The sequence below is a fragment of the Pelodiscus sinensis genome, chromosome 4 (assembly GCF_049634645.1).
Source record: "Pelodiscus sinensis isolate JC-2024 chromosome 4, ASM4963464v1, whole genome shotgun sequence".
Classification (NCBI taxonomy): Eukaryota; Metazoa; Chordata; order Testudines; family Trionychidae; genus Pelodiscus; species Pelodiscus sinensis.
This window is the reverse complement of record NC_134714.1, coordinates 12,309,783-12,332,487: the sequence shown is the minus strand read 5'-3', so window position 1 is coordinate 12,332,487 and position 22,705 is coordinate 12,309,783. Positions and strand designations below refer to the sequence as shown.

The window sequence follows — 22,705 nt, the reverse complement described above, 5'->3', positions numbered from 1 at the left end:
CCAATGTCACTAACCAATATAGCTAGGATCCAGCATTCACAAATGCAAAAAGGGCAGTTCTTTGTGCATCTCCAGTGAAGGATATAAAAGGTGTCCTTTTGCCTTCCTCTTAAACGTGAAAGGTCAGTGTTTTTCTCCCTACAGTCAGGATGACCCCGTGGTTCTTTTCCTGGGATGCTGGTCTGTGTCTTTACATATTCTTGCTTAGTGTGCAGACAGATTTGGCTTCCATTGTGTTGGCTTATCGTGCATAGTCTAAATAGCCAACAGAGAGAGACAGGTGGATCAGCATCCTTTGATGCAAACCTGTCTGTCAGGTCTACCTTGGTCACCAGTTTGGGGACATATACACAGCTCCTTGAATAGTATCTGTATGTACATCTTAGAATATGTCTATATAGCAGGGCGTATAACTCTTCCTTCGACTTCCCTTACTCCTCATAAAATGAGGGTTACCAGGAGTCGAAGTAAGAAGTCCTCTAGCGCACCATTATTTTGAAATAATGGCTTGCAGTGTGTAGACATGCTCTTCGTTATTTCTGAATAACATGAGTTATTCCAAAATAACACTGCTGTATAGACATAGCTTTGACGATTATAAAGATCAGTGTGGTAAATTTTGCTAATTGATATTGTGGAGTTCTTAGGGTCCCACAATGGTACCATGAAGTATAATTATTTTAAATGTGTTTCAGATTTTCAAATGGAAGATGCTGTAGCAGTACAAAGTATTATTACTATAATTATTAGATACATGTAAAATAGACAGGAAATTACAATGAAAAGTTACTATGTTTGGTCTTTATTTCTAGGCTAAGGAAGAATTAAGTGTAGCTGAAAGCGTGAATAGAAAATTTAAACATGAAAATACATTTATAAGTAGCCAGTATCAGCAGTTACTGGCAGAAGAGGAACACGTACATGCTAAAAAGGATGAGGCAGCAGCAGAGTAGGTTTAAACTGTCAACTTTTTAATTCTGAGAATTAAGGAGGCTGTAGGGTTGTTTTTAAACTAAGGGCTGAAGGAAAACCGACAGGTGGGGAGGAGCATGTGTCTTGGACATAGATATCCCATAGGCGAGACTCTATTAATGGAGATTGCTTATATCTTAGTAAGGAGGAGAGGATGGAATATGATAAAATATAGGTAGGATCTGATGAGAAACAGTCAAATGAAAAAAGTCCTATTCGTTACATCATATAGTGGCAGATAGCTAAAAGGTGACAATTTTAAGTGCTTATCTACACGTGCTAGAAGTCTAAATACCAAGATGGGTGAACTTGATGCCTCATATTAAATGAGGATATTGATACAATAGGAGTCACAGAAACTTTGTGGAATGAGGATAGCTAATGGGACACAGTAGTATCAGGAGTACAAAATGTATCAGAAGAATAGAATAGGCCATACTGGTGGGGGAGTGGACAAGAGTGTAGTCAATTAAGTAAAAATCTTAAATGAACCAAAGTGTACCATAAAAACCTCAGTAATAATGGAGTATTTCAACTATCCCCATAGTCGATGGGCTCCCTGGGGTGCAACCTGGAACAGGGGTCCCACTGAGCACTCTGTCTAAAAAACCTGAGCTCATACAGTGATACGATGACAAGCTACAAAGTTCTGCAGGTGCTGCACTTACATAGACATTCACAGGCAGGGACGCATGCAGTTGAGGTACATGAATGCTTCTGCTACTCTCACCTGACCCAACAATACAGAGGCTCCAGCCAATTCTCCACAGCTCCCCAGCCTAGGACCCCAGTGCTGCACCATTGTGCCCTGGTCAGACACCTGACCAGTGTACGTTTATTACACAGTTTGCCACTTCTACAAAGGAAAGTGGATATGCGTCAGCTTTTGTACTCAGAGCATATTCTCCAAGCTGTTCAAGCAAAACACACTGGTTAGGTAAAATGTTAAAAGATGCATTAACTACAGAAACATAGATTCTTCTTTGAGGGATTGCTGATGTCGATTCCAATTAGGTGGGCGCAGGCTGCACAGTCGTCAGAAAGTTTTTCCCTTGGTAGCTCGTGATGATTCGGCTGAGGAGCTCCCTGGAATGGCACCTTCTTAGCGTTCAATATATGCTCCTGCCAATCCAGCCCCTACTCAGTTCCTTCTTATCACCAGTGATGGTTGTTGGGATTGTGTTTGCTTGCATAGCAAGTGCTTCCTTTAGTATCTCCTCTAGTTTGTAGTTGTAGTTTCTAGCGCATAGTTGTATATAGTCAGAGAAAACTTGGGAGTGGGGGTTTTCCCAATTCCTGTCCCCTCCCCTTTGCAGTTTAGTTAAGTGCTTAACTACCCTGACAGGAAGTTTTTCCCTAATTTCCAACCTAAACCTCCCTTGCTACAATGTAAGTCCACTGCTTCTTGTCCCATTCTCAAAGGTTAAGAAGAACATTTTTTCTCCTACCTCCTTGTAACAACCTTTTATGTCCTTAAATGGTTATCATGTCCCCTCTCAGTCTTCTTTTTTTCAGGCTAACCAAACCCACTTATTTTAATCTTCCCTCACAGGTCATATTTTCTACACTTAAATCGGTTTTTGTTGCTCCTCTCTGGACTTTTTCCAATTTATCCATATCATTCTTGAAATGTGTCACCCAGAACTGGACACAATACTCCAGATGAGGCCTAATCAGCACAGAGTAGAGCTGCATTACTCATATCGTGCTTACAACACTCCTGCTAATACATCCAAGAATGATGTTTGTTTGCTTTTTTTTTGCAACAGTGTTACACTGTTGACTCATATTTAGCTTGTGGTCCATTATGATCCCCCGATTCCTTTCCATAGTGCTCCTTCCTAGACAGCCATTTCCCATTTTGTTTTTATGTGCAACTCATTCACTTTTGTCCTTATTGAATTTCATACTAGATACTTCAGACCATTTCTCCAGTTTTTCCAGATCATTTTGAATTATAATCTTATCCTCCAAAGCATGTGCTACCTCTCCCAGCTTGGTATCATCTGCAAACTTTATAAGTGTACTCTCTGTGCCATTATCTAAGTCATTGATGAAGATATTGAACAGAGCCAGTCCCAAAACTGATCCCACTCATTATGCCCTTCCATCTATTGATAACTACTCTCTCAGAATGGTTATCCAACCAGTTTTGCACCCACCTCCTAGTAGTTCCACCTAGGTTGTATTTCCCTAGCTTGTTAATGAGATGGTTATGTGCGACAGTGTTAGAAGTTTTACTGAAGTCAAGATATACCATGTCTACGTCTGTTGCTTCCCCCTATGCCACAATGCTTTTTGCCCTGTCAAATAAAAGCTATTAGGTTGATTTGGTATGATTTGTTCTTGACAAATCCATGCTGACTGTTACATATCACTTTGTTATCTTCTAGATGTCCGCGAATTAATTGCTTAATTATTTGTTCATTTATCTTTCCTGATACAGAAGTTGCGCTGATAGTTTCTAATTCCCTGGGTTGTCCTTATTTCCCTTTTTATAGATTGGCACTGTATTTGCCCATTTCCCGTCTTGTGGAACCTCTCCCCTTGTCAGTAACTTTTCAAAGGTAATCACTAATGGCTCAGATATCTCCTTGGTCGGCTAAAGGAGTATTCTAGGATGCATTTTATGAGGTCTGATGACTTGAGGACATAAAATTTGTCCAAGTGATTTTTAACTTTTCCTGTTTTAGCCTCTGATCCTATCTCATTTTCACTGGCATTCACTATGTTAGACATCCAGTCATCACCAACCTTCTTGGTGAAAACTAAAACAAAGAATTAAGCACTTCTGCCATTTCCACATTTTTTCTGTTGTTACTCCCCATCCCTACTGGGTAATGATCCTACCCTGCTTTTGGTCTTTCTCTTGCTTCTAATGGATAACAAGAAAACATTCTAGAAATACTTTGTTTCTGGCTAGTTTAATCTTGTTTCATGTTTTTGCCGTTCTAATTTTGTCTCTACATACTTGTGGTGGGGTTTTTTATATGTACATCCTTTGTAATTTGACCTAGTTTCCACTTTTGGTAGGACTTTTTTTTTTAAAGATAATTGAAAATCTCCTAGTTAAGCCAGAGTGGGCTCTTGCCATGTTTCCTTTCTTTTCTGTGCAGTTGATGATACCTCACGAGGCATACTTAGTACAAAGCATATCATAATGATATAATGGTAACAGGTGTGTGTCAAGGTATTGCTTTAGGGTACTGATGTCACAGTTACCTCAGGATGGGATGCAGAGATACAAAACCTTGACACCTTGACACCTTGGAGCAACCAGCCCTGGAGCCCACTAGAGGAGAGACAATTCTTGATTGTACAGGTTGGACCTCCCTGGTCCAGCACCCTCAGGACCTGAGCTGTCCCATCCAGGGAGTTTGCTGGACCAGGGGAGGTCAGTGTTCCCCTGTTGGCTGCCCTGCTCCCGGGCTCCTCTCCCTGGGGCTCCCTGCCCTGGCGCTGGCCCTGCTAAAGCTGGTGTGCCACAGCTCTACCTTGCTGCCCGCCTGCTGCCCCAGAGTCTCCTGGGGTCTCCAGCAGGGACACTTGGCTGCCGCCAGTCCCGCTGTTGCAGAATATTCTCCAGGGTTCCCGGCTGGGGCTACCCAGATGCCGCTGGCCCTGCTGCCACTGGGGGGTTCCCCAGCCAGAGCCGCCCGGCCACCCTGCCCCATTGCTAGCACCGCCCAGCTTCTGCTGGGGATTCCGGCCAGCCGCCTCCACTGGCCTCACTTCAGAGGTGTGGTACCCGACAGAAGCTGCCTGGTCACCCTTGACCTGCTGCCACCAGGTGGTTTCTTGGGGTTCCTGGCCAGTGCTGCTTGGTTGCAGGCAGCCCAGGATTCCCTGGCCACATGGCCCAGCTAATGCTGAGGGCTCCCTGGCCCAGGCAGGAGCTCCTCAGCTGATGTCTGGTGTTCCCAGGCTACTGTCTGGCCCTGTTAATGCTGAAGATTCTGGGTCAGGGTGGGGGCTCCCCAGATGCCAACTGGACCAGCCAGAGCTCCCCAGGCCCTGTGTTGCTCTGGAGATCTTTGGTCCAGCAACATCTCTGGCATCTCTGGCCCTGCTGGACCACGGATGTTGCTGGACCAGAGAGTCCCGGATTTGGGAGGTTCGACCTAAAGCAATTAATGGTATTGCCTATCTCCCAGAGCTGGAAGGGACCTTGAAAGGTCATCGAGTCCAGTCCCCTGCCTTCACAGCAGGACCAAGTACCATCCCTGACAAATTTTTGCCCCACATCAGCCTCTGCAAGGATTGAGCTCACAACCCTGGGTTTAGCAGGACAGTGCTCAAACCACTGAGCTATCCCTCTCCCCTACTTAGTAGTAGTTACTAAGTAGAACACAGGTTCTGGTCCAAGAGATGACTATAGCTGAACCAGTAGAGTGACCATAACATAATAAAATTTAACATCTGTGTGCAGGAGGAACACCAAAGCAGTCCACCACAGCCATATTTAATTTCAGAAAGGGTAACCACTAAAAAATGAAGTTAGTTAATAGAATTTGAAAGGTACTGTGCCAAAAGTGAAATCCCAGCAAGCTACATGGAAACTTTTTAAAGACACCATAATACAGGCTCAATTTAAATGAATACCTAACATTTTAAAAAAAATAGAGGACCAAAAAAAATGCCACTGTAGATAAACAAGTAAAAGAAGCAATGAGACACAAAAAAGCATCCAGTAAAAAGTGGAAGTTAAATCCTAGTGAGGAAAATGAAAAGGCATATAAGCTAATTCTGGCAAGTGAAATATAAAAATATAATTATGAAGGCCAAAAAAGAATTTAAAGAACAGCAAAAAATGAAGTATATGAGAAGCAGGAAGCCTGCTGAACAACTAGTAAGGCCACTGGGTGGTTGAGATGCTAAAGGAACACACAAGGAAGATAAGACCATTGTGGCGAAACTAAATTCTTAGCATCAGTCCACAGCCAAAGGTGTGAGGGAGAGTCCTAAACTTGAGCCACTCTTTTTAGATAACAAATCTGAGAACGGTCTCAGGTTGAGGTGTCATTAAAGAAGGTTTTGGAACAAACTGATAAATTAAACAGGAATAAGTCGCCAGGACCAGATGGCATTCACCCAAGAGTTCTGAAGGAACACAAATTGGAAACTGTAGAACTACTAACTGTGGTTTGTAGCCTATCATTTAAATCAGCTTTGGTATCAAATGACTGAAGGATAGCTAATATGATGCCAATTTTTTTTTAATGTTCCAAAGGTGATCCCAGCAATTACAGGCTGGTAAAATTGTCTTCACTGCAACACAAATTGGTTGAAACTCTAGTAAAGAACAGAATTGTCAGACACATAGATTGATATAATATGTTGTGGAAAAGTCAGCATGGTTTTTATAAAGCGAAATCATGACACACATTTACTAGAATTCTTTGAGGGGGTTAACAGACATGTGGACAAAGGTGATCTAGTGGATACAATGTACTTCGATTTTCGGAAAGCCTTTGACAAAGTCCTTCATCAAAGGCTCTTAAGCAAAGTAAGTTGTCATGGGATAAGAGGAAAGTCCTCTCGTGGATTAAAAGATAGGAAACACTGGGTAAGAATTAATGGTCTGTTTATTAGAGGGAGGTAAATAGTGGTGTCCCGTAGGGTCTGTACTGGGACCAGTCCTATTCAACATATTATCTGGAAAAAGCGTAAACAGTGAAGTGGCAAAATTTGCAGGTGATATAAAACTACTCGAGATAATTAAGTTCAAAGCAGACTGCCAAGAGTTACAAAGAGATCTCAGAAATTGGGTGATTGGGCCACAAAATGGCAGATGAAATTCAATGTTGAAAAATGTAAAGTAATGCCCATTGGAAAACACAAACTTAATTATACATATGCTTGACAAACAGTGGCGAAAGCCGCTCGCCACCCCCACACTGCGCATGCGCAAGAGCCGCATTGTGCATCCGCATGCCGCCAGTAAATGGGGCACGCGGCTGAAATCTACTCACCCCGGGCGAGTAGATTCTATAATTTGTCGAGCCCTGCATATAATTAATGGGGTCTAAATTAGCTGTTACCACTCAAGAAAGAGATCTTGGAGTCATTGTGGATAGTTCTCTGAAATCATGTGCTAAATGTGCAGTGGCAGTCAAAAAAAAAACTATCAGAAGGGAATCATTAAGAAAGTGTTCATAATAAGACAGAAAATATCATATTGCCTCTATATAAATCTATAGTATGCCCATATATTGAATACTACATGCAGATCTGATTGCCCCCTCTCAAAGATATATTGAATTAGGAACAGGTTCAGAAAAGGGCAACAAAAATTATTAGGAGTATGGCACATCTTCCATATCAGGAGAGATTAATGAGGCTGGGACTTTTTCACTTAGCAAAGAGATGACTAAGGGTGAATATGATAGAGGTCTATTAAATCTTATCTGATGTGGAGAGGATAAATATGGAAGTGTTATTTACTCCTATTCATAATACAAGAACTAGAGGTCACCAAATGAAATTAATAGGCAGTAGGTTTAAAACAAACAAAAGAAAGTATTTCTTCACATAATACATAGTCAACCAATAGAACTCTTTGCCAGAAGATGTGGTGAAGGCCAAGACTATAACAGGGGTTCAAAAAGAACTAGATAAGTTCATAGAGGATCGGTCCACAAATGACTATTAGCCAGATTGGACAGGGTTGCAAAACCATTCTCTGAATTGTCCCTACCATCTGTTTGTCAGAAGCAGGGAATGAGCAACAGGAAATGGATCACTTGATAATTACCTTTTTTTTTTTTGTTCATTGCCTCTGAAGTACCTGGCATTGGCCACTGACAGGATGCTGTACTAGATAGATCACTAGTCTGACCCAGTATGGCTGTCCTTGTGTTCTTATGTACTGATTTTTAGAGAATGCAGTTTTATTTCTGAAGCTTCTCTTTTTTGAAGAGTAAAATCACTTCTGTTTTCTCTATTGGCAGACTTGAAAGATTATACAGATGTCTGGATGAAAGACTCGACATTCTGGCAAAGCGTGTGTTGGAGGAACAAAATTTGGAGGAAGAAATTGAGAAACTTGACGAAGTCTTTCTGTATGTCACTTTTTCACTACTGAGTGTATTAATGACTTAGCTTCATGGGTCCATGTGAATTTGGGAAAGTTTAAAACTTAAGCATTCAAAGGTACTTTAAAGAGAAAGCCAAATGAGTTTCTAAACCGTACAGACAAGTATTGATTGTTTAGTTACTGATAACAATTTATTTTTGCCTGGCAAAGTACACACAAACAAGAAGATTAAGAACAAGACACTGATTCAGAGACATATTATAGAAATAATATTGAATGCATAACTTCAAAATCAAACAAGTGTGATGACTCAGATCCTGGTCTAGGCTACAACCCCTTTTTGGTGGGGGCAAACGGGCTGTAAAGCTGCCCTGACTGAGCAGCTGAGGTTTCCCCTGCTGTGGCGCTGCCCCTGGGTTGTGTAAACTTCAGATAGCCTGCATCTTGCTCTCTGGTATAGAGGATGTGTTTGGGGCAAGTGTTAGCAGAGCATTGCTGCACTCTGGTGATCTGTGGCTATTAGAGCAACAGGCTCCAAAGGGCTATTGGCTGGTACAAATTAGAGCAACTCATCTAAAGTGCTAAAAATAGCGTGAATGGTGCAACTTTGGCTCTCAAGCACACCCGACCCCTTAAATTTGTGACCCTGAGCTCCAGCCTAAACTGCAACAACCACACTACTATTTTTAGCACAATTGCCTGTAGGTGTTGTTCCCATAGGTGCTCTGGGACTCAAGTACCCACAGAGAAGAACAAGACATTATACAGGGGGCACAAAGATGGAACTTGGTAGATGTATATCCAGAAAGGGGTTTTGATTGATTTGTACACAGTGTGTGTGATTTGGCCAGAGGGCTGAGTTGCTGAAGAGGCTTTTGAATACAAGAGTGTGCAGGCACATGCACTTGGCCAGAGGGGGCGCTTGTGAGTGATGAGTGCCGCCCTGTTACAAGCAGCCACAGGGAAAAATAAAAAGTTTTCATCTGTGTGCTAGCCTGAGTTCTGTTAGCACAAGTCTGGGTACCCAAGTTGGGAGGCTCACTCCCAGCTGCAGTGTAGACATACCTCTACTGGCTCCTGGCATCCCTGGAGGTCAGCTGCTGTTGCAGTCAGAATATTTGAGCCCTAATCCTTGAATCAGTGTGAAGTGGCTGAGTAATGTGCTGTAATAATGAGTATCTGCGCAAGCGTGCCTTGCCTATCTTCCTGCCTCTTGATAGCATGGTTCTGGCAGAGCTGTGCCCCGGCCTCTCTCTGCCTCCTGTTATCCCCCTGAATCCTCAGGAGCATTCCCTGCCACATCATTAACAGGCCAGTGTCCTGGTTGTGAATAGAGTGTAGGAAAATAATTTTTCTTTTCACTTTCTGTGATGATGAAGGAAAAAAACCCAGTCGATACAGTCAGATGTCTATCTTGATATTTAATTTGAACTGACCCAACACGATAGCCCTTCTGAGTATACATGAAATTGAGAAATACTGGATAAGAAATAACCCCACCCTGATGTGATGACAGTATAAAGAAAAATCTCATTTTGACACACAGCAAAGTCAGCAGTTTAAAAATATGAGAAATACATTAACGAGAATAGGAGATGAACTAATTATCACTGTCTCAGTATTTTGGGGTTACCCGAAATAATGCTCAGAATGGACCGCACCCTGCCAGGTAATCTCTCCTTCAAAAGTGGGAGAAGCCTTGTTGGTTAAGACTTAAAACAGGCCTGGACATAGCGGTAGGAGCATTTCTTAAGGAACAATTTTATACTGAGGCTATGTCTACACTACAGAGTTTTTCCGGGATACAAACTCTGCTGCATCCAGGGAACACGTCTGCTCTTCCTAAATTCTTTTTGGAACAGCAGATGCACTTTTTCAGCATCCCTGTAAACCTCATTTTTCCTGGAAGATGGGATGTTCCGAAAAAGGGTTGTTTTTTTTCCAACATTTGGCCCAGTGTAGACGGGCCAGATGTCAGAAAAGCTTTTTCCGAAAAAAGAAGCGGAAAAAGCTGTTTGTAATTTGCGTAGCTTTTTCTGGAAGAACAGTGTAGTGTAGACATAGCCTCAGAGAGCTGATTGGAAAGTCTCTTCCATCTCTGATGCCTTACACTTTACCGTAAGAGTCTGAATTCCCACTGACCTACTTGGCACTTAATATTTCTCAAATTCAGCCCATGTTATGTGCAGTGTTACCAGGAAGCAGCGTGGTGCAATGGGTGGATCACTGCACAGGGGTTCAATACCCCTGGATTCTGTTCTAAACCCTGCAATGCTGGCTGACCCTGAGCAGGCCACTGCATCTACCTTTGCCTTAGTTTTCTCATCTGTAAAATGGGAGTAATGATATTGATCTCCTTTGTAAAGCACTTTGAGATCTGCTATGAAAACTACTGCATAGTGTGTTGTTATTAGCAATTCCATAGACATATATATTACACAGGATCATTTACAAACATACACACAAAGGAGGAGAAGGGTAAAAGAGATTTATATTACTTAATTATTTTATCTCCACAACATTACAAACTGATCAAAATCAGAACCCAAGTTTCAAGGGTTAATTAGGGTTAATTAGCACCTTCTTTAAAAAGTATGGCGCATCCTCAGAATCAGAATCCCTTCTCTGTCTCTGCAAAATGTTCCTTTTGGCTTGTTTTTTTTAATAGTCATCTGTACACGATACTGTTGTCTATAAGGGTTCTTTCAGAGAACAGTTCTAAACATCCCGGGGAAAAAATCTGCTGATGAGAGCAGAGCAAACAGAATGTTATACATTTCTGAATAGGAAAAAGCCTAATATTAACCAGACATGGCCAGGATATCGGGGCATGTTCAGCTTGTACATTTGAAGTCTTCACGGGCAGCCTGAGGGTTGCCCTTGGGAGAGAGTCTGATACCACCTACTGCCAAGTCTTCAGCGTAAGGGGTTAGGTGGCCAATTTCTCCACCTCCATCTTGGATCTCAAAAGAGAGTGAGTTGCTGGTCATAGTGTCTCTTGAAAACCCAGCCAGCATGGGAGCAGAATTACATCTGCTGCCAACTACCAGTCATCTTATTGTATTAAACTAAAACCCTCTCAAACGTGTTGAGTCCACAAAATATTGTTGCAAGCCTTGGAACTTCTACATTAGCACATATATGTAATGTGAGCAAATGAATGTGTGCATCCATCTGCCTTGAGGCTCCACCTCTGTGCAGGGTTTTCTGTATTAGTTACAGCACCTATATCATACAAATGTAACAGTTCCGTTCTTAAACTTTTGCCCAAGTGTTTTGGGCTTCATTAATAGGATGCCTTCTCTTGCAGTGCTGTTGGTTCTGGCATAAGTCAGGACTCTTGGCTTTGCCATAACCTCTACCAAGTGCTTGTTTATCTTTGCAATCGTGTCTCTTACCTGAGAGACAACAAACCATATGAAGCACTTGACTATACACCATAATAGGTATATTTTTGAGAAGTGAGTCCCCAGCTGGCTAGAATGTTTAGTTTGCTGCTTTGGAAAGAACTTTTTAAAATTGCGTATTCAAAAATTGACTTAAAATGAAGTGATGTGCAAAAGCTAGCCTTACTCTGAACCTTTATTCTTGTTTCAGAAATACTAAGGAAGCCTATGCAAGAGAACTAGAGACTCTAGAACAGTGTTTAAAGAGAGAAAGTGAGATGAGGTAAAATTACAAGTCACAGTCTTTGTAAGTGTGCTCTAGGAATTATTTGAGGGAAACTCTATGGCCTGTGTTATGCAGGAGGTCAGACTAGTTGATCACAGTGGTCTCTTTTGGCCTTGAAATTGGTGATTACAAGCTGGAGAATCACCAACTTCAAATCAAGCTCACTATCTGCTTTGTTATTTTACACATGCTATGCAGCTCTAATTTTCCATTCAATTACACTACAGTGTCATAGTGTTAGTTTGTAAGGCTGTGTCCAGACTCACAGTTTTCGAAAAAAGTAACCTTTTTTTGAAAAAACTTCACCTGCGTCTAGACTGCAGCCGCGTTCTTTCGAAATTAAATTGAAAGAACGTGGCTTTTCTTTCGACGGCGCTAAACCTAATTTCACGAGGAAGAACGCCTTTTTTCGAAAGTGCTCTTTCGAAAAAAGGCGTTCTTGAATGCAAACAGGGGTTTTTCGAAAGAGAGCATCCAGACTGCCTAGGTGCTCTCTTTCGAAAAAGCGGCTTGCTTTTTCGAAAGTTCCGCTTGCAGTCTAGACGCTCTTTTTCAAAAGAGGCTTTTTCGAAAGTATCTTTCGAAAAAGCCTCTTTCGAAAGAGGTTTGCAGTCTAGACATAGCCTAACTGTAAAAACAACCAGCAGTCCTGTGGCAGCTTAAAGATTACCAAATGTATTTAGGGCAAGAGCTTTCATGGGTAAAACCCACTTCATCAAGTTCATTGTTAACACAATGTCATGTACTGTCATCTATTTGTGTACTTACCATCAGAGCTTTGCTCCAGTGGAAACAACTTCACCTAGCAAAGAAGAAAGAACTCTTGTGCTCAACAGAAGAGAAATTCTTGAATGAAATGAATGCAAGATTTGAGATTGGTAAAAAACGATATGCTGAGCTAACTATAGAGGTACATTAATCAGTTGGCATTATAACAAAGCCTATTCACTGTGATCCCCTATCTTTCACATTGTTCTTGGCAAAATAGTTAAACTTTAAAGGACAGATCCTCAGCTAGTGTATAGTATGATTTTAAAGGTGCATTGTCAATTTACGCTAGCTGAGAATCCGGCCTCAACAGATCATTAATAAAACTGTAAAGCAGTTATCACAGGACTGTATTTCAAATGACAGCTGTACCCATTTTACTCAGCCTGGTTTTTGTTTAATATTGCCAGTGTATGCTGCAAAAATGATTGCCCCTCTTATTTTTTTTTTTTTTTGATTTCCGCAACCAGAATGAGTATTTCCAAAAAGAAATTTTGCAGGCTGAAGAAAGGGTCAAACACCTTTGTGATAATATAAATAAAACAAAAACTGAATGCGAACAGTATGAAAATATTTTATCAGAAGACATGCAATGGTTTGAGGTAAGTGTCATTTTTAAAACATTCTTAAAAATAGTAGCTGAAATAGGAAAAATTTCTTTGTTGACATAAATTGATATCACTGTTGATTTCATCGGTCCTATACCAATTGACCCCAGCAAATAATTTGGCCCAGGATTCCTAACAGTTTCTGGAAAAAGTGATTCAGTGTCATCTTAGTTCTTTGAATGTTATGCTGATGCTCCTAGAACAGGAGAGTTCTGATTGGATTTTTTGTTTGTTTGTTTTGCTAAGCAGTTGTGACTGACCCAAAGCCCACTGATTTCTCTGGGCTTTGACTCAGGCCGTTAGCACTTACTAGCAGTGGATAAAGTTTTCCTTTGCAACTGGCTTTGTGTGCATTGTAAGTAAGAGAAATGAAGTAGTGGATTCTATGCAGGAAGAGTTCTAACAGTTACTTGTTTGCTAGATGCCAAAGGCAAAGAGGTCAGATTATTGTTTGGTTGAAATTGCCTTTATCCCGTCAGTTCTCTGAACTGCTAGATGAGAACTAAATGAGAAATAAAAAGAAGTATGTTCTGCTCACTAGTCTTCCAGACAAACCAACCACAAAAGCATCAGTCCGAGTTTTGTGGTTGATATGTCATCTAGTACAGGAAGTTGACTGTACAACTCATTCTGCTTGGGATTGTGGCATGGGCTTGCCATCCACATGTGTGTGTTCATAGCTATCAAGTTTGAATTCTATACAGAGAATGTACCCATAAAATGTCAAATCTGCAATAAGAAGTAAAATAAAATATATAGGACCAAATTATTTCATGGTATGCAGCCCCATTAGCTTTGAAGCAATTGATTGGCATTTGTCAGTATGAAATTTGTCCCACTATATTTAGATAAACAGCACCGGCTCTATGAAAATATTATTCTCGCTGCCCATATGTTGGGCCAAATTCTGCTCTGTAATAGAGCTGTAAATCCATTGAAATGAGTGGTGGTGTATGAGGGGGAATGCAGGGCAGTTTGGTCTGATGTGTGCTAGTCCTCTGAGTGCTCTACTATGCCATCCAGTCACCCTCCTTCAAAGAGAAAGGAGGACAGTGTGAGACAGTGAACAAGAACTGACTGGTATTTCAAGTAACAATAGGCATTTCTCCCATCTGACGTGTATTTCCTCTGCCTCTTGGTAACCTTTCCTAGCTCTGTGATTCTCAGCCATCCGTCTGATGGTCCAGAATAGGATAAATCAGAAATTTTTAATGTATGAAAATCCCAAGCCTCTTCTCCCTCTCTTTCAATGCCTCCATATGTATGGATCTAAAATAATTGGATCTCTTATGTGCACTTCCTAGCAGCTATGCTGTTCAGAAACATACATAACATATGGTAAATGCTTTTTTACTCCTACTCTAATGACTGAATCAAGTCAAGGATAATGGCATACCTTTTGGGGTAGAAAAATAATTATAATTATTATTTCTCCTCAGGTGGGCCCTCTGTTTTTTCTCTTCTTTGTCTCTTTCTTCCTGTGTCTTCACTTTTTATCGTTTTTATGTTATATCAATTTGTACTTCTTCCCAAGGCTTTTACTCTTTTATACCCTTCTACTGTTGTGCACACCCCAGTCATACTTGCTGCAGTTTCTGCTCACTTATTTATTTTATTACAGTCTTATTTGTTTGCAACACAATGTGAACACCTGTGGCACTATCTGCTGGCTATTGTATTGCAGCGCTCTGAACATCCCGAGTACAGAGTGCATTCAGTGTCAATATGAGTATTGCCGGAATTCATAGACTCATAGGGCTGAAAGAGACCTCAGAAGGTCATCAAGTCCAGCCCCCTGCCCAAGGCAGGACCAATCCCAACTAAATCAACCCAGCCAGGGCTTTGTCAAGCTGAGACTTAAAAACATCTAGCGATGGAAAGTCCACCACCTCCCTAGGTAACCCATCCCAGTGCTTCACCACTCTCCCAGTGAAATAGGTTTTCGTAATATCCAACCTAGACCTCCCCCACTGCTTCTAGTTCAATAATTTTATAATAAGGCTAGAGATTTATGATGTGTAATGTCAAAAGAATTACTTGGGTTGTCTCCTCACTCTGGATATTCAAATTGCCACTCTTAACTATCAAGTTTGTGTCTCTGAGCTCTGTCATTTCCAGTTAATCTATTCGTTTAATTTTCCTCTGCTACCATGATTACACAGCCCAAGCCCAGTTTAATGGATCGTTAACATTTATTTTCACTAAAGGATGATGTCAAAGGTACGACTGATGAAATATATCAAAAAGAACAACAACTACTGCTGAGCCTCCCTCTCATAGAAGAAAAACGTAAAGAATTAGAAGAGAAGCATGAAAAATATGAAGAGTTGAAAAAAATTGTCTCAGGTAAATATTAAGTAATTCTAATATATTGTGAAACTTTCCGCTTCTGTCTTAGAAAGAGCTCTGACTTGGTGAGATGGGTGACCTCAAAGCTAATGAGTGATTGGCTCATTAGAAAGGGAATGCCTGAAAAAATCAAAGAATTTGAGTTGACTTTGTAGAGATCTAAGAAGAAAATAGATTCTGAGCTTAGATTTGTCTCTTCTCCCCATCTTTACTTAAGTCATGTGTGATGGTGAATCTGGTATTTTGATGTATTTGTTGTATTTAGAAAAAAATAAAATAAATAAGGAGAGGCCTGACTGTACCAGAGCTGTCTACCATAGTTCAGATGAACTGTAAAGTTCAGTGAAGCTCTGAGGGCTTCATACAGCAGCTGGATTATAATATCTGGACGTATTGGTACATAAATAATGAATAATAATGTCCCTATATGACTGATCAATTGTTGATAGACCATTCCATTGTCTAAAACCCCTTTTCCTGATTTATAGAACTAAAAGATGAAGAGACAAGACTGATAAAATCCATTGAACAGTCGGTCAAGATGACTGGTAAACTAAAGAAGATTATGGTAATGTTCAGACCTTGCTTTAATGCTATTTGTAAAGTTTTATAAATTAGTTTTCTTTTTTTTTCTGTTCTTGTGCCTGTCAAGGCTTTCCCTCTGCCCTTCCAGTACAATCTCTCAGTAGCCTGTCATGCACACCAATTCTGGCTAGAAGAGGTTTGCTAGAAGAGACACATTGTCATTTGTCATGCAAAAATACTGATCTTGATCTTATAATCGTTAGTCACATGAGCTGTCCCAATAGAATTAAAAGGATTTCTTCAATGAGGAAGAGGTTGCAGTATTGGACCCCATGTGAACGCTGTCCCTATACACAAGCTGATCACAACTGGTGCAAGAACCTTTCCTGCTTCTCTATAAAACCTTCCTGTGTCTTTGTCACCCGATCTCTCCCACTCATTGCATATCTTGATCATATCGACAGATAACAGCATAAGGAGAGATTCAGAGTCACAGATGGTTTGTGTGAAAGACACGGTACTAAAGAAAAGTGTGAGTCGCATACAAAACTGCAAGATTTGTGCGTGGGTGTCCTGATACTGCAGAATGGAGCACTGTGGCTGCTGGCCCACAAAAGCCCCACAGACACAGATGCTATCCTTATTTGAGAAGGAAGAGCTCCTTCTCCAAGCATATTTAAATAGGCAGTAGCTTATCCAGAAAGTGTATGCAAAACATTTGTGTACCATCAAAAACATTTGTGTACCATCAAAACCTTCATCAACAGAAATATGGAGAGGGTCACTAAGCTATGTGACCTTCTGTCTGATTTTAAATATACAGGAAATTAGGTTCAGTGGTTAGTCTATGGATCAGGAGATCTAGGTTCTATTCCCAGCTCTGCCACTTGCTTGTTGCCCTTGACCAATTCCACTTCACACAGCTGTGCTTTTCCCAAGGTGTCAGATGGAGATGAGATTCATTTTTTAAAGCCCTTTGAAATCTTTCAGCAAAAGGTGCCACAGGTGTGAAAAGAATTATTATTAATTTATTAGGTTACAACAATTATAGTCCAAATACAAGATCAGATACAATGAAAGAAAATAATGAAGGGTTTGTTAATTCATAGGCTGATCTGAAGAATGAATTAAAACAAAAGCGTGAGTTGGCATATGAGCAGTTGAGCGATCATACGGAAATGCTGAAGTTGCTGGAGAGGGACATCTATGAGGTTGACAGGAAGCTTGACATTTTGAACTCAGAAAACAGCAGACTGAAATTAGTGAGTAGACTAATGTTTACAGCACAGCTTGTCAACATGCAAGAGTCTCTTCCATTGTCTTTGCACGGTATAAAATGGAATTGGAGCACGATGAAACCGAATAAACTCTGTAAATGCTCCAGCATACAAAATAGGAGACAAATTTTGCCTTCCAATGCATCTATGGGGTTCCTGGTAGCTTCAGTGGGGGACGTGTGGGAATACCAAAGGGCAGGATTTATCCCTTTGGCATTTTGTCTGTGATCTTTCATCACTGTGTAGAAAAGCACTCTGGTGCAACTGGTCAGGTATATGGGGGAAAGGTGTCCCTGCTAGCTGTGAAAGACTGGGTGAAAACTGAGGCATAAAAGAGGCCTGTGCTGTTTAGTATTGCAGCAAGGCAGACAGTCCCACATTCCTCCCTGTTGACTTACACAGCAATTTTAGTTCATTCTTTAATTCTGGAGCAGTGTTTATGACCGGAACAATAGTGCCCAAAGTAATAGGAAACGATCTCAAATTGAAACTAGATGGTGGGCTAGCCCCACTCCCCTTAGAATGAACCACTTTTGCGATGAGAGGAGAGAAACACTGTGGTTCATTGTGGTTACTGCCCAGAGAAGATTAACAGTGTCTCTCTCCACAGCCACTCAACAACAGATGTCACAGGAAAGCTGACTTGTTTTGACTGCTGTACAGAAATTCTTGCTGCCTTGCTGATGTTCAACTTTCCCAGTGTTTTTCCTTACAATGACTATATTCTCCCTGATGGGTCTAGCCCTGGACTCTGGTGATGCCGTGATTCTCGTTTCTGTCTTGGCTGAGCATATGTTGCTGCTTTATTGTTTTTCAGGGTTTGGAGAAGTTTTCATAAGTGCCTCACTCCGTTTTAGAAGCGACTTTGAATTGGAGCTGTGAATTCTAGCTTGAGGAGACTTGCTGCACTAGCTCTAATCACGCTGGCGCACTAAAATAGCTGGGTAGCTGCTGTGGTGCAAGCAATGGGAGGAGCGAGCCATTCCGCATGCCTACCAACGGTCTCAGATGGGATTATACTTGCCATAGCTACGCTTCTGTTTTTAGTACACTAGCTCGATCACAGTGTGACTTGCGTTTCCTCAAGCTAGTATTTACGTCTTCCACCTCTAGACATAGCTTTAGGCATTGAAGAGCCCCGTTTTCATTGCAAGTCAGTAGATTTAGGCTTGTAAGTGCCTGAATCATTTCTGAAAATGGGACTTAGGCTCCTGAGGCTTAGATATTTTGGGAAAATTTGTCCTAAATCTTCCATTGTTAGGTCCTGTGCTGTGTGCCAAACTAGCCTACAAGAGCAAAAGCTCTCCTTCTCCAGAAGAGATCTGAGCACAATAAACTATTGTGACAGCAAAGTCTTGTTTATTGGGCTATATCAAGGTACAACTCAAAGCTGAAACTACAGCTTTATTAGACATAAGGAGCTGAATTGCTGAATTGGGTGTAGTATCTGCATGTACCCGTTTGAATGCAAAGAAGCCTGCTTTTACAAGTGCAGTTGCCTGAATTTGCATGCACTAATATTACAGATGCTTCTTAGGAGGTGCTTTGAAAATGTGACCTTATAATTTATTTTTCAATATAAGCCCCTTTTCCACAGTAGATATCTCTCCCCTTGATGCTCAGTATAGGAATGATTTCAGGATGCTCTGTTCATTCTGACACCCAAATGCTGGTTGCTCTGTGTCCTCTTCTGTTGATGATGTAGCAAAGGAATTACAGAAAGAAAATCAGTTTCAACTCCCAAAGCCAGAGCTATTGATACCTAAAGTACAACAAAGGTACTAATTTGGAACCTGCTTTTACACTTCACTATGCCTTGGGACAGTTTGATATAGTAAAGAGACGTATTTACTAGGGAGGTTTTGGAATCTCAATCACTGGAGATATTTAAGAGCAGGTTAGACAAACATCTATCAGGAATGATCTAAATAGTGCTTGGTCCTGCCATGAGGGCAGGGGGCTGGACTTGATGACCTCTCAAGGTCCCTTCCAGTTCTAGTGTTCTCTGATTCTAAATAGAAACTAAATTTCGAGTGAAGAGTGAGTGTCAGATTCTCAGGTGGTGTATCAGCACAGCTGAATTGATTGCCTAGTTTAGAGCTGCGAATTTGATCCTGAGATTTTATGTATTTTGATTATCATTGTGGTTGTGTAGGAAAATGAAATGGATGCCTGATGTCGAAGAAAAGCATAATGATGGCAAGTTTTGTCCTGGGGAATACACATGTAGATCACAAAAATCGCTAAAGAGATCAGAAAGGAAAGACCAAACACAAATATTTACCTAGCTGCAATGATTTTCTCCACAGTGCAATGCACAGATGAAAGCTGATATTTTGACAATGAGCCATGAAGCCCAAACCTACAAATCAACAACAGTAAAAATTCTAAGTGATCTGACGGTCCTTCATCGTGAGTAACATGTCATCAAAGGAAATGTTCAGCTATTTAAAACCAAACTACCATATTCTCAGTATTTTAAAATAAAGACTGTTTTAGAATGTGTATGTTTCTCCAACAGTCAGCTAACATTTTAAAATTGCTGAATTTATTTTAGAGCTTCTTCTGGAGGGATGGACAGAGGACAGTTGCATTCAAAAGGTGGGTTTCAACATTGTTTGACAAGGTACTTTTAGCACTGAAAATAATTTGGCTATCGTGCATAAAGAATCATAAAATATTTGGTTCTGTAAACACTATTGTTCCAATAGTCAAAAAGCATCTGGTCTGCCACAGTGTAAAATGCAGAAAAATTTGAATTTTCTAACTCTGGATAAAACAGTGATTGCAAGTTTCTTTGCTCAATGTGGGTTCTGATTCCATTTTCCTCATCCTAGGTTCAAACATACCCAAAGGTTATCATCTTTCTTTAAATGTCTTTAAAAGTGAACCAGTAGTGAGCAGCTCATGAAAAATCTGCATACGTGCTGGCTCTGGATCTCACGAGTGGGTCTACCAACCCAGCAGAGCCACACAGTGGTGTTCGCACAGTCTATGAAGAGTCCTATTGTTTTGTGTGCTCTTTTTCTTTACAAGAAAATGATTTTTCCACTTTGTCTCATATAGGAATTTGTGGAGAATGAGAAGGAAATCCTGTCTGCCATAGCTGACCTTATAAAGAAACTTCATCAGAGAGAGAAAAAGATTCACTGTATTAACAACAGGCTGCAAAATAACTTTGATGGACTGGATTCTTTGTTAGAAAGTAAATCCAGCATGGAAGCCAGTAAGATACACCAATCCTTTTTCTTTATTTTGAATCCTCCTGGAATGAATGAATTATGGTGAATTTGTTCATTAGAAATAAACAGTGATAATACTTCAGAAGTAAACTCTATAGGCTCTTCAGCTGGTGGAAACAGATGCCTCCCTACAGAGCTATATCACTTTCCATCAGTTAGGTTCTGGACTTACATTCAGTGGAAAAGCTATTGTGTTCATTAGGAAACGTATGCATATACAAACCATGCATTCATAGGAAAAGCATTATGGCACAACCTGGAGGATGATTTAATTTCCTGCTGATCCTAAAGGCTCACCACTCAGTGAGGAAGCTGTGGAAAATATTTAGAGCATCCCTGTTCTTTTCAAAACCACACTTTAGCTTTGTTATTCTGGACATGTTATTCTGGACACTGTCCAGAGCTGCTGCCTGGCCTGCCACTGTATGGTTAGTACTATGGAATGGTAAATTTAATTGATCATTCAAGTGACCAGAATTTTTTTGTATGGGCAACTTCTATTGTTTAAATGTTACATAAATATTAATATTCTGGGGCTGAGTGTGAGCATGTTTCCTCCTTATGGCCATTTCCTTTCTCCCCCTTTCCCCAACCTTGTTTCCTACCTGCTCATTTTTAGCTGCAATGATACAAGTTTGTGTTTTTGATACTAAAAGTCCTAAGTTCTGTTTCTTGCAACTTTTGTGGTATGTGCATGTGTGTGTGGCTAGAACCTTGTAGCAGAAGTACATTTAGCTTTTGATTACAGGATTTTTAAGCTGCAAGGTTATTATTGGGATGTGGGTACTTGGACAGCAAACTGGAAAAGGGGAAGGGTTAAATAGATAAAGAAAATTTCTGCTTCAACTTGAAGGCTAACACTGTCATTGTTTCCTGTATGGAACATTCACAGAGGCCAATAGAACGTCACTGCATAAAAGGACTGCAAGAGTCAGGCAAAAATGGGTCTCTTTAATTCCAGCAATCTTAAATTGAGTATCTACAATTAACTTTTTTGTGCAAATGAAAGCAGACACATAGAAAAGCTTACTAAAATATGTATTTTATATTTAAATTCCAGATGTTTCTGAAGGATAGAATATTGGAGTAAAAAAGGAAAAGGTAAGTATCCAGATATGATCCCAAGATTACATTTACCTAGTATAGCCGCATTTCTCAAATTGTGGGTCCCGACCCCCCCGAGGGATCACGAGCAACTTAGAATGGGGGTCATGGTATCACAAAGATTGAGAACTCCTGGGCTGCATGTAGACTGGCATGATTTTGCGCAAAATCTTGCTGCCTGTCTACATTGGCCGGGAGTATTTGTGCAAGAACACTGACTTTGTAAAGTACAAAATCAGTTGTTCTTGCGCAAATACTCTGATGCTCCCGCTCAGGGATAAGCCCTCTTGCACAAGTATTCTTAGGGACAGCAGCGTTAATTTCTTGCGCAAGAAAGCCCGATGGCTGAAATGGCCATCGGAGCTTTCTTGCGCAAGAGAGCGTCTACACTGGCACAGATGCTTTTGCGCAAAAGCAAATCTTTTGCAAAAAGGCACATGCCAGTATAGATGCTCTCTTGCGCAAATACTTTTAACAGAAAAACTTTTCTATTAAAATTATTTGTGAAAAATCATGCCCATCTAGACGCAGCCCTGTAGTATAAGCTGCTCTTAACAGTCTATTAACCTATATTAATCCTCAAATTTCTATTAAAGATTCCCCAGTCTTATCCAATGACATGCTTATCACCGTGCTACGTTGGTTTTGTTTTCACATTTCTGAGACAGCTTAGGGTCAAACTTTTAAACCTGTCCATGTATGAAATGTATATGCAATTGCCCTGCTGCCATTCCCATAGCTGTGCATGCAAATGTATATTGCAGTTGACTAGTTCTGCATAGAGTTGGTTCAGAAACCCAGTCACCCAAATAGCATGTGCAAGCCCAGTAATTGAGTCTGAAAGCACCAGTACAAGACTGGGCACAGAACACTTTTTTTTTTTAAGTCCATTAAAATACTAGCCATGGGAGTAGGCATTTTAATGCACCTGACTGAGTGCCATGTTTTCAGAAATTCCTTATGGATTTGGTTACATAACAATGGAAATGCTTGTAGGCAAACAGGTACATGTGCCTGATCATGAGCAAATAATTATTTTCATATCCAAATGCATTTTCATATGTAACATTGTAGACTTCCTGTTTGAAATAATGGATCTAATTTTCTAGTTAGACAGTAAAGTTATCAGTGCAAAAATCATAAATTTTATAG

General features: G+C 40.6%; 1 protein-coding gene across 1 annotated transcript in view; it reads left to right on the top strand.

Annotated features, from left to right (window-relative positions):
• The window catches only part of CCDC175 (coiled-coil domain containing 175), a 57,354-nt gene that overhangs the window by 32,866 nt on the left and 1,783 nt on the right, over positions 1–22,705 (top strand). The window contains exons 9-20 of the mRNA XM_075926344.1: positions 813–949; positions 7,923–8,033; positions 11,606–11,677; positions 12,455–12,590; positions 12,919–13,050; positions 15,264–15,402; positions 15,894–15,973; positions 17,040–17,192; positions 19,517–19,619; positions 19,765–19,808; positions 20,274–20,433; positions 21,510–21,550. Coding sequence (XP_075782459.1) covers positions 813–949; positions 7,923–8,033; positions 11,606–11,677; positions 12,455–12,590; positions 12,919–13,050; positions 15,264–15,402; positions 15,894–15,973; positions 17,040–17,192; positions 19,517–19,619; positions 19,765–19,808; positions 20,274–20,433; positions 21,510–21,526 — 1,284 coding nt within the window. The 3' untranslated portion in view covers positions 21,527–21,550. The remainder of the gene's footprint in view (positions 1–812; positions 950–7,922; positions 8,034–11,605; positions 11,678–12,454; positions 12,591–12,918; positions 13,051–15,263; positions 15,403–15,893; positions 15,974–17,039; positions 17,193–19,516; positions 19,620–19,764; positions 19,809–20,273; positions 20,434–21,509; positions 21,551–22,705) is intronic.